Here is a 14,313-nt window from a genome sequence, read left to right on the forward strand (position 1 = left end):
TGGCTGCTTGGCCCAAACCATTGACTGTCAAAGCCTTGAGGGGATTTTTGGGATTGGCTGGGTACTATAGAAGGTTTATAAAGGCCTGTGGGGTGATTAGTAAACCTTTGACAGATATGCTGAAGAAGGAAGCCTTCCACTGGTCCAAGGAAGCTGAGGCAGCCTTTGAAAAGTTGAAGTATGCACTCTGTCACCCACCTGTGTTAGCTCTTCCCAACTTTCACAAAGTGTTCACAGTGGAAGCTGATGCAAGTCACAAAGGTATGGGAGCTGTCCTACTGCAAGAGGGAAGGCCTATTGCCTTCTTTAGTAAGGCTTTTGGTGGAAAACATCTGGGACTGTCTATCTATGAAAAAGAATACTTATCTATTATTAATGCTGTTGAGAAGTGGAAGCCTTATCTCTTGGGAAGGCATTTTCTGATCAAAACTGACCACCACAGCCTCAAGTTCTTACTTGAGCAGAAAATTACTACAGCATTGCAGCAAAAGGGCTTAACTGAGCTGTTAGGTTTGGACTATGAAATTTAGTACAAAAAGGGAGTTGACAATGGGGCTGCTGATGCCCTATCTAGGAGGATGGCTGGAACAGAAGCTGAAACCAACTCTATCACTATTGTCCAGCCCCAATGGATTGGGGAGGTTATCAAAAGCTATGACCAGGATGAGTGGGCAACTGAAACATTGACAACAGCTCTGGTAGATCCCACTGCTAATTTAGACATTACTGTGACAAGAGGTCTTTTGAAGTATAAGGACAGACTCTACATTGGGAAGTCTGGGGACTTAAGAGAAAAGCTCATGTTACAGCTTCATGAGTCCTCCCTGGGAGGCCATTCAGGCTTGAATGGTACTTACCAAAGGGTTAAATCCCTCTTTTACTGGAAGGGATTGAAGGCAGATATAGTGGAATTGGTTAAGAAGTGTGACATTTGCCGAAGGTGTAAGAACGAGAATGTAGCCTACCCAGGACTATTGCAACCCTTGAAAATACCAGAAGAGGCATGGCAAAGCATATCTATGGACTTCATAGAAGGTCTTCCAAAGGCACAAGGGAAAGAAGTCATAATGGTGATAGTGGATAGATTGACCAAATATGGTCATTTTATTGCCCTTCATCACCCCTATAGTGCTGAAACAGTGACTGAGGCATTCCTGGAAAATGTATACAAACTCCATGGCTTACCAAGGGAAATTATTTCTGACAGAGACAAAGTCTTCACCAGCAGATTCTGGCAGTCCTTGTTTAAAAACATGCAGGTTAAACTCAATTTATCTACTGCTTACCACCCTCAGACTGATGGCCAAACTGAGAGGGTGAACAAGTGCTTGGAGGGTTACCTGAGATGCATGGTTTTTCAAAAACCTAAAGGGTGGGTTAAATGGTTACATTTGACAGAATGGTGGTACAACACCAACTACCACTCTTCAATCAAGTATTCCCCACTCCAGGCTCTGTATGGGTACTCTCCCCCTATGATGGCTCTAGGAGCAAACAACAGTGGTAGTGAGCACAGTTGGGTCACTGAAAGGAATGTTGTCCTAGCAGCATTAAAAGAGAACTTACAGCAAGCACAGAACAGGATGAAGCTGCAAGCTAACAAAGGAATAAGTGAAAGGACTTTAGATATTGGGGATTGGGTGTACCTAAAAGTCCAGCCCTATAGGCAGACTTCCCTGGCAATTCGAAGCAATTTGAAGCTAACCTCTAAATATTTTGGACCCTACCAAGTGAGTGAGAAGGTGGGGCCTGTGGCATATAAACTTCTGCTACCTCCAGAGGCTCTTCTCCATCCAGTCTTCCATGTGTCTCAACTCAAGAAGAGGATAGGAGATGGGGTGGTGGCTCAGCAGGATCCACCAGCTACTGGGCCTGAAGGGTAAATCCTAGCTGAACAATTGGCAGTACTGGGAAAGAGGTTGATAAAGAGAGGGAACCAACCTGTGTCTCAAATACTAGTCCAATGGACTAACCTGCCTGAAGAAGAAGCTAGCTGGGAGGACTATCATCATATCCGGAGTCAATATCTAACCTTTGATCCTTGGGGACAAGGATCATTTACAGGAGGGGGTACTGTAACGGCCTTGGAAGTGATCCCAGAAAATAGAGAAGAAGGTAGTAAATCGCAGGCAGGAGTTAAAACGACGTCGCAAGAAGTAGCGGTTGGAAGTTAGTTGAAGAAAGGGTAAAACGTCGTCGTTTCGCACGAACCGTTGACAGCGGTTGCCAGCCTTTTCAGACGACACCGTTTTGATAGATTCTAGCATCTTCCTTTCTGTTGCTTTGTTATTTCCGTTAGCAGATTTCAGGAGTGAACTCCTTAATTACACGGCTTGTAGACCATTATGTGTATGCATTTTTATCAATTGAATTAGGTTTTTCTCTCTTCTCTCTTCTATCTGTTCTTCACCCCTTTTCTCATCTCAATTCCATAAACCCTAGCCGTTACAATAAACTAACCATAATGGGTCACTTTCTCTGCTTCCTTTTTAAGTAAGACCAAAGAGGGGCGTTTTACACTAGGTTCAATTTGGAAAAGTTTCGCGATATTAGGATCATCTGCATCGCGATCAAAGAGGACTGCGTACGAGTGGCGGCAGCGACGGGGCTGGAGAACAGTGGCAATGGAGGAAGAAGATGACCACGACTTTGGAGACCGGTGGCGGCAGCGGTGAGGATTCAGACGAGTGGCGGCGGCGGCAACGGGGCTGGAGAACGGAAACGCGACGAGGAGACGACCAGCAAGGGTTTTGGGGTTCTGGAGAAGTCGCGACGAATAAGAAGAAGAAGAACGGTTTTTAATTTTAACCCTAATACTAGGCGTCCAAAGTTCTATAATTTTGGACGCCTATAAACAACACACACACACACACACACACATATATATGATGGAGGAATGGAAGAGATAAGAGGGACATGAAATATAAAATATATTACCTCGGAGCTTGCAAGAGACAGGGCGGCAACCGCCGACGAGTTGATCATAAAGAAATTTCATTTGTTGCCGCCGGTGTTTCTCTGTCCAGCCACGGCCACTTAATTGGCTATTTTTTAAACAGAGAAAGATGGAGCTTGATCTCTTTCTTCATTGAAAATGCCGGGGAAGTGAATGTCCAAACCCAAAGCTGTAGAGAATGACCAAGGTGCTAGAAGAGAAAAAAAAAAAAATCAATGTCAGCATATTATTACCTGCAACTTGTAGTTAACCTTTAAAAAGTCCTAGGTGAAAAAAAAAAATAGTTTGTGGATCTAAATGTACGTTATGAAAGTTCAGGGTGCGGCATGAACATTCCGATATAGTTCAGGGTGCCGGATGACACTTTAGCCTTTTTAAATTAAATCAACCAATATTTTCACATCCCTACAAGTTGTAATATAAATATATCTTATTTTTGAAGAAAATTTCATCAATACTTTTTTTGAGATTCTTTATAATATAAATATATAAATATAATTCCTTGCAAATATATATATATATATATATATATATATATATATATATATATATATATATATATATATATATAATTGGAATTATGGAGAATTTGTTTTTCCCATTAGAAGCCATTAACGTAAAAAGAAAAAAATATTGCATTAAATTGATAACCAGTGTAATCATTAACATAACAGGAAAAAAACTCATTAAATTAATAACCATTCTTTAATTTTTGTAATAGCTGTTAAAAAATTGAGTAATTTTCGAAAATATAACGGGATAAATTTTGAAAATAATTGAAAGAGGTACAATAAAGAAAACACAAAGTATAATTTATCAATGCAATTTATATTACCAACACATTTTTTATTCATATATATATATATATATATATAAAAGTAAAATCTTACTTTACAAATTTCCCCCCCAAAATTTAGGGGCATTTGTGTAATATCCTAATTTTCTAATTTAATTAAATACAGAAATATAGAAATTATATATTATGTGTAGTAAATTTACCTGTATACATACATTATATAAAGTAAATTAAATTTACGTGTATACATACATTATATAAATTAAATTAAATTCACGTGTATACATACATTATATAAAGTAAATTCTGTGTAGTAAATTAGGTAGTAAATTAGAAATATAGAAATTATATATTATGTGTAGTAAATTTACGTGTATACATACATTATATAAAGTAAATTATGTGTAATAAATTAGGTTAATATATTCTTCAAATATAAATTAGGTATTAGTGTAATAATTATTAATTATTGTCTTAAACCCAAAGCTGTCAGCTTCTAACGTATTTCTGCCTTCGTACTCTCCTCTTTACACCGATTCTCAATGGTGGCCGAACGGCCGAACTTCACACTGAGATTGTTGGTAAGCAACTTCACGTAGGACTGCGGTGGAATACCATCAGGTTTAGAGTGCATCATGTCGTTTGTTTGCCAGAAACAAGAGGTTCTGAAATCATAAACTCTATAGAGTGTATTATCCATGATGTAGAAGTATTGTTTTTTACTATAATCTTAATCTTTAAATTTTATATTATTTTAGTTGATGCATATGTTTTTTTTTTCTTCAGGGAACTTTTATACATATGCATATTCCTCGATTGTGTGTTCAAAAGTGGCTCAAGAAATTTAAAGAAGGCAAAGCTTATCGAATCAATAGATTTGAGGTAGTTTATAATGAGTACAGGAACAAAACTTCTCATCTCAGGTATATCCTGATGTTTGATTATAGAACTTCTGTTGGATGTTTGAATAATGCAAATTTTCCAACACATGTTTATGACAGAGAAGATTATGACTTCGCTCAAGAGGTGGTCTATTACTTACTTACATTGTTTAGTTTTTTTTTTTTTTTTATATAACTAAACTTCTTTAAACTTTTCTAACTTTCACGATTCTCTGGATGGACAGGTGTCTGAACCTCCGGTTGGAAATTTGGATAATCAGGACGATGTTTAAAGATGAATAACGACGATTATGTCAACAGTTTACCTTTGTTATGTTATTTGTTATTATTTTTACTTCTACAATTTATTTTCTATGAAATTTCTATTGTATTACTCTTCATATTTTTTTGGCGAACTACACAGTTTGTTTAATGTAGCAATTTATGATACCAAATTTCAAATCACTTTGATACAATTTTTTTAATGACACCTTTGAAAACGTCAAGGCCAATGAATGATTAATATGTAACATTTTTTTAATTACATCTAACAAAGTTAATAGTTATTTTCGAATTTGAAATAAAAATTAAATCTTTACAAATTTGTTTAAATTTACATTTCATTGTATCAGTCATTTCACCCAAATAAAGGAAAAATGCAATAAATACATACCACACGCAGGAACTTGAAAAGGACCAATCCATTGAATAAGGTGGTGGCAAATTATTGTGTTATACACAAATTTCAAATCCATACAAAGTTCACAAATTTATGAACACACGTCTATAATATTATGAATAATCCCTTAAGGTTGGGGTTCAGCCTTTTGGAATAATGAATAAAAAAGCATTTTACATATTACCGAATATATACACGCCGTTACTAATTTGTAATTTACCGGGTAATTAATGAACATTTTTCCAGTGTCATATGCAATATCACAGTATACATTGATTGAATATTTGTACACATTGTTACTAATTTTCCATACAAAGTTCACAAAATTTTAGAAAAATGGGAAGCAACAATATCATCCCTAATGAGATTCGTGTAATGATTTCAATATTACAGTTTTCAATATTACCTTGTCATGATTTTGATTAAGGTAATTAATTAATTAATTACTTTATAATATATATTATTAAATATGGTAATTACCAAATTCATACAGTAACTTACAAGCATTATCTCGTAGTCAAAAAAATTTGTATAAATGCAATATCTCTTGGTTAGAATATTACCATGTAATAATTTTAATTAAGGTAATTAATTAATTAATTACTTTATAATATATATATTATTAAATATGGTAAGTACTAAATATTCGAAATTTATAAGATTTTTCTTAATGTGAATCTATATATTTTAAATAATTTCAATTTAATAATATTATACCTTAATTATAAAAATAATACCTTTTATATATATATATATATATATATATATATATATATATATATATATATATATATATATATATATATATATAATTCTCCTATTTTATTTTTTTCGCTCAAACTTTTGTAGACAATTAATTAAATATTCTATTGGTAATACCATGTAGAACATATATTAATTAGGTAATAACATAATAGCATAATGGGTAATAATATGTATGATATTTATTAATTGGTAATAAGCATATTCAGCCAACTGCACGAATAAGCATATAGCTATTATATTTAAAAATTTAAATTTTTGTCTTTTTTTTGTTTTTGAGAAATTATGTCTTTTGTTTAAATTGAAAGTGTAATGGTTTTACATTACTTTGAATATTCATTTGTTTTATTCATTTATCCACACCATGTTCATAGGTGAAATTATAGTATTTAAAAGAATAATTGAAAAATAATTATTAACTGAGAATAAAAAGGGCACAGAATTTAGGTCAATTAAAATAAGAAATAACTATTAATAATTGACTGAAAATTAAGAATGCTTCGAAATTGACTCAAATGCAAAAATTAAAATGAATATTAATACTTGATTAAAAAATAAAAATGAAATGAATATTAATGTTTGAATATTAATAAATTACTGAAAATATAAAAAATTTCATTGAAATTAGACCAATTGGAAAATGAAATGAATATTAATACTTGAATATTAATAAGTTACTAAAAATATAAAAATTACTTGTATAAAATTTATTAATAAATATGTAAAATGAAGTTTGCATTTTAACGTTTAGCTGAGATAGAGAGAAATATTAATCTCGATTATATATTTTATAAAATGTAAAATTAGTGGAAATAAAAAAAAAAACTGTTATTTTAATTACTAATTAATTAATCTATATATAATTAAAAGAAAAATTCTCCTAGCAAAATCCCCCCCCCCCCCCCCCCCAAACTTAGGCCTCCATAGAACGTAAATATTTCAATAATAATATCTACAACATCAGTTAAAAATGGAATGAAAATTATGTAAAAATATCACTGCATTTGGTTTCTAATTGACTCATTGACTGAAAAAGAAAAAATAATTGGCTGAAAATGAATATGATATTACTAATTGACTGAAAATATAAAAGGATTGATTACAAATAAAAAATGATTCGTAATTGACTAAAGTGAAAAAAAAAATGGTCAGACCATTGCATTTTAATTAAAAATTAGACGGAAATATTTCAATAATAATATTCTACATTTGTTAGAGTCTTAATATTATTATGTGGTTGTGCTGAGTCTTGCTTGTACATAGCCTAGAGTTTAGGAAGCTCTTTAGAGTTCTCTTGTATTAGGACTCTCAGTATTACAATTTCAATCTATCAATCCTTTCATCGTAACTTCATCTGGTATCAGCCTAATCATTACCGATCCTAAGCCATGTCGACACATTCATCAGAACGTACGAACACTGCTGCCACTCTTCCCTCCCCGATCACCACAAACAATTTAACATCCGCTCACCACTTCATCTCCCTAAAACTCACAAACAGGAATTTTTTATTTTGGCGCACGTAGATCATACCGTTCCTACGTGGGCAAGGGCTCATCGGTTACGTTGAGGGTGACATACCGTGTCCACCAGCCACCATCGCAGCGGCCTCCTCCGGCGATGGCTCCGGCAGCTCGTCTCCATCACCACTCCCAAATCCGGCGTACGCACAATGGATACAACAAGATCAATCGATCCTAAGTCTCCTCGTCTCCTCCCTCTCCGATGAATGCATGCATTTGGCGGTTGGCCGTGAGACCTCCAGGTCCGTGTGGCTCTCCATCACTGCCGCTCTTGGATCGTCAACGCGTACCCGGTGTCTAAACCTTCTCGGTCAATTCCAATCTCTACGGCAAGGAGATAATTCGGCGGCCGAGTATTTGGGACGTGCGCAGCTTCTGGTCGAGCAACTCTCGCAAGCAGGTAGGCCTATGTCTCTCGACGAACAAAACTTATATGTGTTCAGGGGACTGAGGCCGGAATTCAGAGCGGTGGCCGCGTCTCTCACGGTTACGGGATCACCGGTAACCATCCCTCAACTCGCGGACTTCCTCCAGGCGCAGGAGTTCATTTATGCAGACGAATTCCTCCCGGTTGATCAGAACCGCAACTCCTCTCCAGTCGCCATGTACGCCGGGCAGGGGCAGAACCGCCGGCAGAATAACAATGGCGGTGGCCGTGGGCAGAATCGCGGCCGCGGGCAGAACCGAGGACGCGGCGGACGTGGGCAGAATCGCGGCGGTGGTGGTGGTTCGCTGTCAGATATGCAGGTGTCATGGGCATACCGCCGTGTATTGCTCCAAGAGATACAACACCCAGCCGCCGGCACCACCGCAGGCACACGTCGCGACCACTGGAGACGACGGGGCAGGTTTTGTGTCGGAGACGTGGTTCCCGGACACCGGCGCAACTGCACACGCCACACCGGATTCCGGGATGATCGGCCAGGCCGAGGAGTACATTGGAGGCGATGTCCTTCGCGTTGGAAACGGTTCAGGTTTGGGAATTTCCTCTGTTGGACATGCATCTATTCCGTCGGTTTCTAAAAATTTAAAACTGTCAAATATTCTGCATGTCCCGAAATTGTCTGTTCTTCTTCTTTCTGTTCATCGTTTCACAAGTGATAATGCCGTGTTCTTTGAATTTCACAATTTTTATTTTGTTGTTAAGGATTCAATTACCAAGGAGGTACTTCTTAAGGGTCCTAGCACGGGTGACCTGTACAAACTGTCAATTTCGCGATCTCACGTTGCTTTCCTGAGTTCCCGGGCGTCTCCCAATGTTTGGCATCGGCGGTTGGGTCATCCACACTCAAAAGTTCTCCAGAAAATACTACCACAATGTCCAGTCACCACAAGTCGTTCCAGTTCGTCTGAATTATGTTCTGCTTGCTAACTCGGCAAATCTTCCCGATTCCCATTAGATAGGGTTTCCTTTATTTCAAATAATGTACTGGACCTTGTATACACGGACATTTGGGGGCCGTCACCTGTTATTTCGGTGAACGGCTTCAAGTATTTCGTTTTATTCGTGGATGATTATTCACGATTCTGCTGGTTTTACCCACTTCGGCTAAAATCAGATATTTATAGTGTGTTTCATTCTTTTCGTGTCATGGTAGAATGTCAGTTTTCACGTTCTATCAAGGCAATACAGTCAGATTTAGGCGGTGAATACCGCCGACTACACAGTGTCTTTGAGTCGTTGGGTATAGTACATCGCCAATCATGTGCCTATACCCACGAGCAAAATGGGCGCGTAGAACGTCGCAATCGCACATTGTCGAGACGGGTCTCGCTTTATTAGCCGAAGGGTCTGTTCCTACTAAACACTGGGACTCAGCCTTTGAAACAGCCACTTATCTAATAAATCGGCTACCGTGCTCCGCTCTCAAGTTTGAAAGCCCTCACTACCGATTATACAAAACCACACCTTCATACACTTTCCTAAGAGTCTATGGGTGTCGTTGCTTTCCCTATCTACGCCCATATAATAAACACAAAATTGAGTTTCGGTCAACCCCATGTGTTTTCCTAGGGTATCCCCTGTCCTTTAGAGGTTACAGATGCATGGACCTCAGCACAGGAAAAACCTTTATCTGTAGGCATGTCCGTTTTGATGAAAATGTATTTCCTTTTGCCACAAGTACAGGTGCTCCAGAAGTCGTGCACCAAGTCGATACACCATGGGCATCTGGCCCTATTGTGTCACAGGCTGGACCTCCCACACCACCGGCTGCACCTTTGGATGTTGTTCATCCTCCCTTAGCCATTGAAGCACCACCAGCTGCACCCAAGCGCGGCCGTGGTCGCCTAAGGAAGAACCCCCCACAACCACAACAACCACAACAAGAGCGTGGCCATGTCATGAGGCTACGGCGTATGACAAGGGGTGCAGATGAGCAATTTCAAGCTCTCACGGCGTCTGTGGATCCAACTTGCTATTCACAGGCCGTGGGGCACTCACAATGGCGAGAGGCAATAGACCAAGAGTTCAACGCCCTGATTCACAATGAGACCTGGCAACTCGTCCCGGCTCGACCGGACATGAATGTAATTGGGTGTAAGTGGGTGTATCGCACCAAACGCAAGGCAGACGGCACCATAGAGCGCTACAAGGCGCGTTTGGTAGCCAAAGGTTTCAATCAAGTCGCCGGAGAGGAATTTTTTGATACATACAGTCCTGTGGTCAAACCGACTACAGTACGCTTGCTTCTTTCCTTCGCCGTCTCACGCAATTGGACCCTGCGTCAACTCGACGTCCATAGCGCCTTTTTAAATGGGCGCCTGGCTGAAACCGTGTACATGCGGCAGCCACCGGGCTATGAAGATCCTCTGCATCCGGATCATGTGTGCCACCTACGGCGGTCTCTATATGGCTTGAAACAGGCACCCCGAGCCTGGTTCAAGCGTCTGTATGATTTTCTAATTTCTACAAGATTCAAGTCATCAAAGACTGACGTATCTCTGTTCCACTACACCACTGGGACGTCACGGGTCTTCTTACTTGTCTACGTGGATGATATCATCCTTATGGGGGATGACGCTGCACTCATCAACACAGTGTTACACCGCTTGAGCACTGCGTTCAAGATCCGGGATCTCGGCGTACCAAGTTTTTTTTTTGGGCATTGAGACCATTCCGATAGAAGGCGGGCTACTACTGTCTCAACGGCGTTATATGAGTGATCTCCTGAAGCGAGCAGGCATGACTGACTGCAAGCCGCTGGCTACTCCAGCTGCCCTTACTCAGCCTGTTACACCATCCACAGAGGACTTTGACAACCCCACTCAATATCGCCGCCTAGTTGGAGCGCTCCAGTACCTAACGATAACACAACCGGATCTCTCCTACGCTGTCAATCGCCTGTGTCAATTCATGCATACACCGACTGCTGACCATTGGGCCCTTCTGAAACATGTCCTCCGGTATGTTAAGGGTACGACTACTCATGGTCTTCGTTTGACTGCCTCGACTTCAGCAGATATTCACGCCTACTCGGATTCAGACTGGGCGGGCTGTCCTGTAGATCGCAAGTCCACCAGTGGATATGCAGTGTTTTTAGGGACCAACCTGGTCTCTTGGGTCTCGCACAAGCAACGGACGGTGGCGCGCTCGTCAACAGAGGCAGAATACAAGGGTCTCGCCGATGTTGCTGCAGAAGTCACGTGGGTTACCTCTCTTCTACGTGAGCTGGGTCTCCACTCCGGCGTACCACCCACTTAATTGCACTTACATTCTCTTTAGGATTAACAACTGTTTGAGAGGGTAGTTTGCCAGAACTCTGTGCTTCCAACCGACTTACCGTAGTTGCTAGTTGGCCCACTTGCCTTTCTAAGTTTTGAATACTAACCTTTGTTTCTTGAATACTAGTTCTTGTCTCTTGTTGGAATAGTTGTGTTTCTTGTTGAAACTGCAAAGTGTTAGTAGCAAGAGATTTAACAATATCTTCTAGATTCATACCTGAGCTAGAGCTTTGGGCTGGTTGGTGGCTGGAAGGGAATTGTTGTCTATACGTTTGAAAGTTGGAACGATTCGGAACAAACTGGTTCCCTTGTGAGTTCCCATAGTTAAGGTTCGGGTGATCCCTCCATCCAGGATTATATTTATTAGAAAATGGATCATACTTACCTTGAGGTTGTCCAGGAAAACCTCCAGCCATGTTGACTTGTTCAATAGGTTCTTCTTGAAGAGTTGGGCAGGCATCAGTTTGGTGCCCAACTACCGAGCAAATTCCACATGCTTTTACAGTTTGCATATTGCCTACTGCTAATTGACGAACAAGAGTAGTTAAACCAGTAATTTGTTGTTCAAGAGCAGAAATATTTACCTCATTCACTTGCTTAGATGGTTGGACAAGTCCATTGCCAAACTGTTGAGAATTTGCAGCCATGTTTGCAATTAGAGTTCTTGCAGCGTCCGGTGTCTTGTCAACTAAAGCACCACCGCTTGCGGCATCAATCATGCTTCTATCCATTGGAAAAAGTCCTTCATAAAAGTATTGAATGAGTAATTGATCATTAATTTGATGGTGTGGGCAGCTTGCACATAGTTTCTTGAAACGCTCCCAATATTCATACAGGGACTCTCCATTGTTTTGCCTTATACCACAGATTTCTTTCCTAATGTTGGCCGTGTAGACACTTAAATTTTGATAAATATTGATTATTTATCAATATTTATATATTTGAATATATTTGAAATATTTTGGATAATATTGATATTATCTAATTTGTTAATTAGATAATGTCAAAAGAGTTTGAGCTTATCAAAACTCTCTATCCTACAACTATAAATAGTGCATTTCATTTCTATGTAATCACACACATCCTAGGAAAAGTGATGTAAACATCTAGAAAAATATTATTCAGGATCACAATAAAAATGTGATACTGAAAGTAGAAGTCTCTCCTCCATAATGATCATGCCTATGCCTATTGATCCAAACCTCCATTGAAGATCAAGCCATTTGAACCCGGAGGCCCTTCAAGAAGAACAAGCTATATATACAAGCCCTTCTTTGAAGATCAAGCCACTTGAAACCCGGAGGCCCTTCAATGGTGGAGTGTTCAAGGCACCAATTAAAGAATCAGAGGATATCCAGAGACATGTACCCACACCGCATTGATACTTGATATGTAAACCAGAACTTTGAATTTCTAAATATATATTCAATTTTCTTTGTTTACAAATTGGCACGCCCAGTGGGACAGCTCTGCCTCTCATCTCTTCATAGGCACTTTCAACCGGTATGGGGGCAAACCCCATATGAAATTTGAAATGGAGGAGGCTAAATGATACTCCTTGGCACGAGTTTAAACGGCCTCATATCTTTCAAGGCTCCTTGGCACGAGTTGAAACGGCCTTATATCTTTAAGTTGTAGTGTCGAGACTTTCTTGCACTACATACTTTCAAGTGTTATATGCTCTCAAGTGGTGTACAAGCAAGTCTCGAGGGGGCATTTGTAGACACTTAAATTTTGATAAATATTGATTATTTATCAATATTTATATATTTGAATATATTTGAAATATTTTGGATAATATTGATATTATCTAATTTGTTAATTAGATAATGTCAAAAGAGTTTGAGCTTATCAAAACTCTCTATCCTACAACTATAAATAGTGCATTTCATTTCTATGTAATCACACACATCCTAGGAAAAGTGATGTAAACATCTAGAAAAATATTATTCAGGATCACAATAAAAATGTGATACTGAAAGTAGAAGTCTCTCCTCCATAATGATCATGCCTATGCCTATTGATCCAAACCTCCATTGAAGATCAAGCCATTTGAACCCGGAGGCCCTTCAAGAAGAACAAGCTATATATACAAGCCCTTCTTTGAAGATCAAGCCACTTGAAACCCGGAGGCCCTTCAATGGTGGAGTGTTCAAGGCACCAATTGAAGAATCAGAGGATATCCAGAGACATGTACCCACACCGCATTGATACTTGATATGTAAACCAGAACTTTGAATTTCTAAATATATATTCAATTTTCTTTGTTTACAGGCCGCCCTCGAAGCGGGGAAATATTTTTCAAGGAACGATGTCTTTAAGTTATTCCATGTGGTGATGCTCCCAGAAGGTAGATAGTATAGCCAATCCTTCGCTGAATCTTTCAACGAAAAGGGAAAGGCTCTCAACTTGATTTGTTCTTCAGTAACCCCTGTGGGTTTCATACTCGAACACACCACATGAAATTCCTTTAAGTGTTTGTGCGGATATTCACCTGCAAGTCCATGAAAAGAAGGCAAAAGATGAATTAACCCAGATTTTAGTTCAAATTGTATATTAGCATCCAGAGCGGGAAAAGTAATGCATAAAGGTTGCTGATCCAAATTTGGAGCTCCAAGCTCTTTTAAAGTCCGATATTGAGCCATGGGTTCCTCTTCTAAATCAGAATTGGTAGAATCGGTAGCCAGATCACTAAACTCCAATTTTCTCAAAGCTTGTTTCTTCCACCTGCGTATAGTTCTTTCAATTTCCGGATAGTACGGCAAGAGTTCTTGATTAGCAGATCGAGTTATAGGCATAAACAAAAAGAAAATATATTTTGATTTGCAATTATGTAAAAGTAATGAAAGAAAAGATTTTTTTTTTTTAATTTTTTTTTTTTGGGACAAATGAAAAACAAATAACAAAATAAATAAATAAACACAAAATAAGCTAGAAAATCTCCTCGGCAATGGCGCCAAAATTTGGCGAGCTGTCGTAGGCTCCCAAATTAA

General features: G+C 38.7%; 1 protein-coding gene across 1 annotated transcript; it reads left to right on the forward strand.

Annotated features, from left to right (window-relative positions):
* The first annotated feature begins 10,754 nt into the window (after positions 1 to 10,754).
* On the forward strand, positions 10,755 to 11,300 carry LOC109160325 (uncharacterized mitochondrial protein AtMg00810-like). The gene has a single exon (XM_019308687.1). The coding sequence runs from the start codon at positions 10,755 to 10,757 to the stop codon at positions 11,298 to 11,300; it is 546 nt and encodes a 181-aa protein (XP_019164232.1).
* Positions 11,301 to 14,313: the final 3,013 nt, after the last annotated feature.

The sequence above is a fragment of the Ipomoea nil genome, unplaced genomic scaffold, assembly GCF_001879475.1.
Source record: "Ipomoea nil cultivar Tokyo-kokei standard unplaced genomic scaffold, Asagao_1.1 scaffold0117, whole genome shotgun sequence".
NCBI classification, from domain to species: domain Eukaryota; kingdom Viridiplantae; phylum Streptophyta; class Magnoliopsida; order Solanales; family Convolvulaceae; genus Ipomoea; species Ipomoea nil.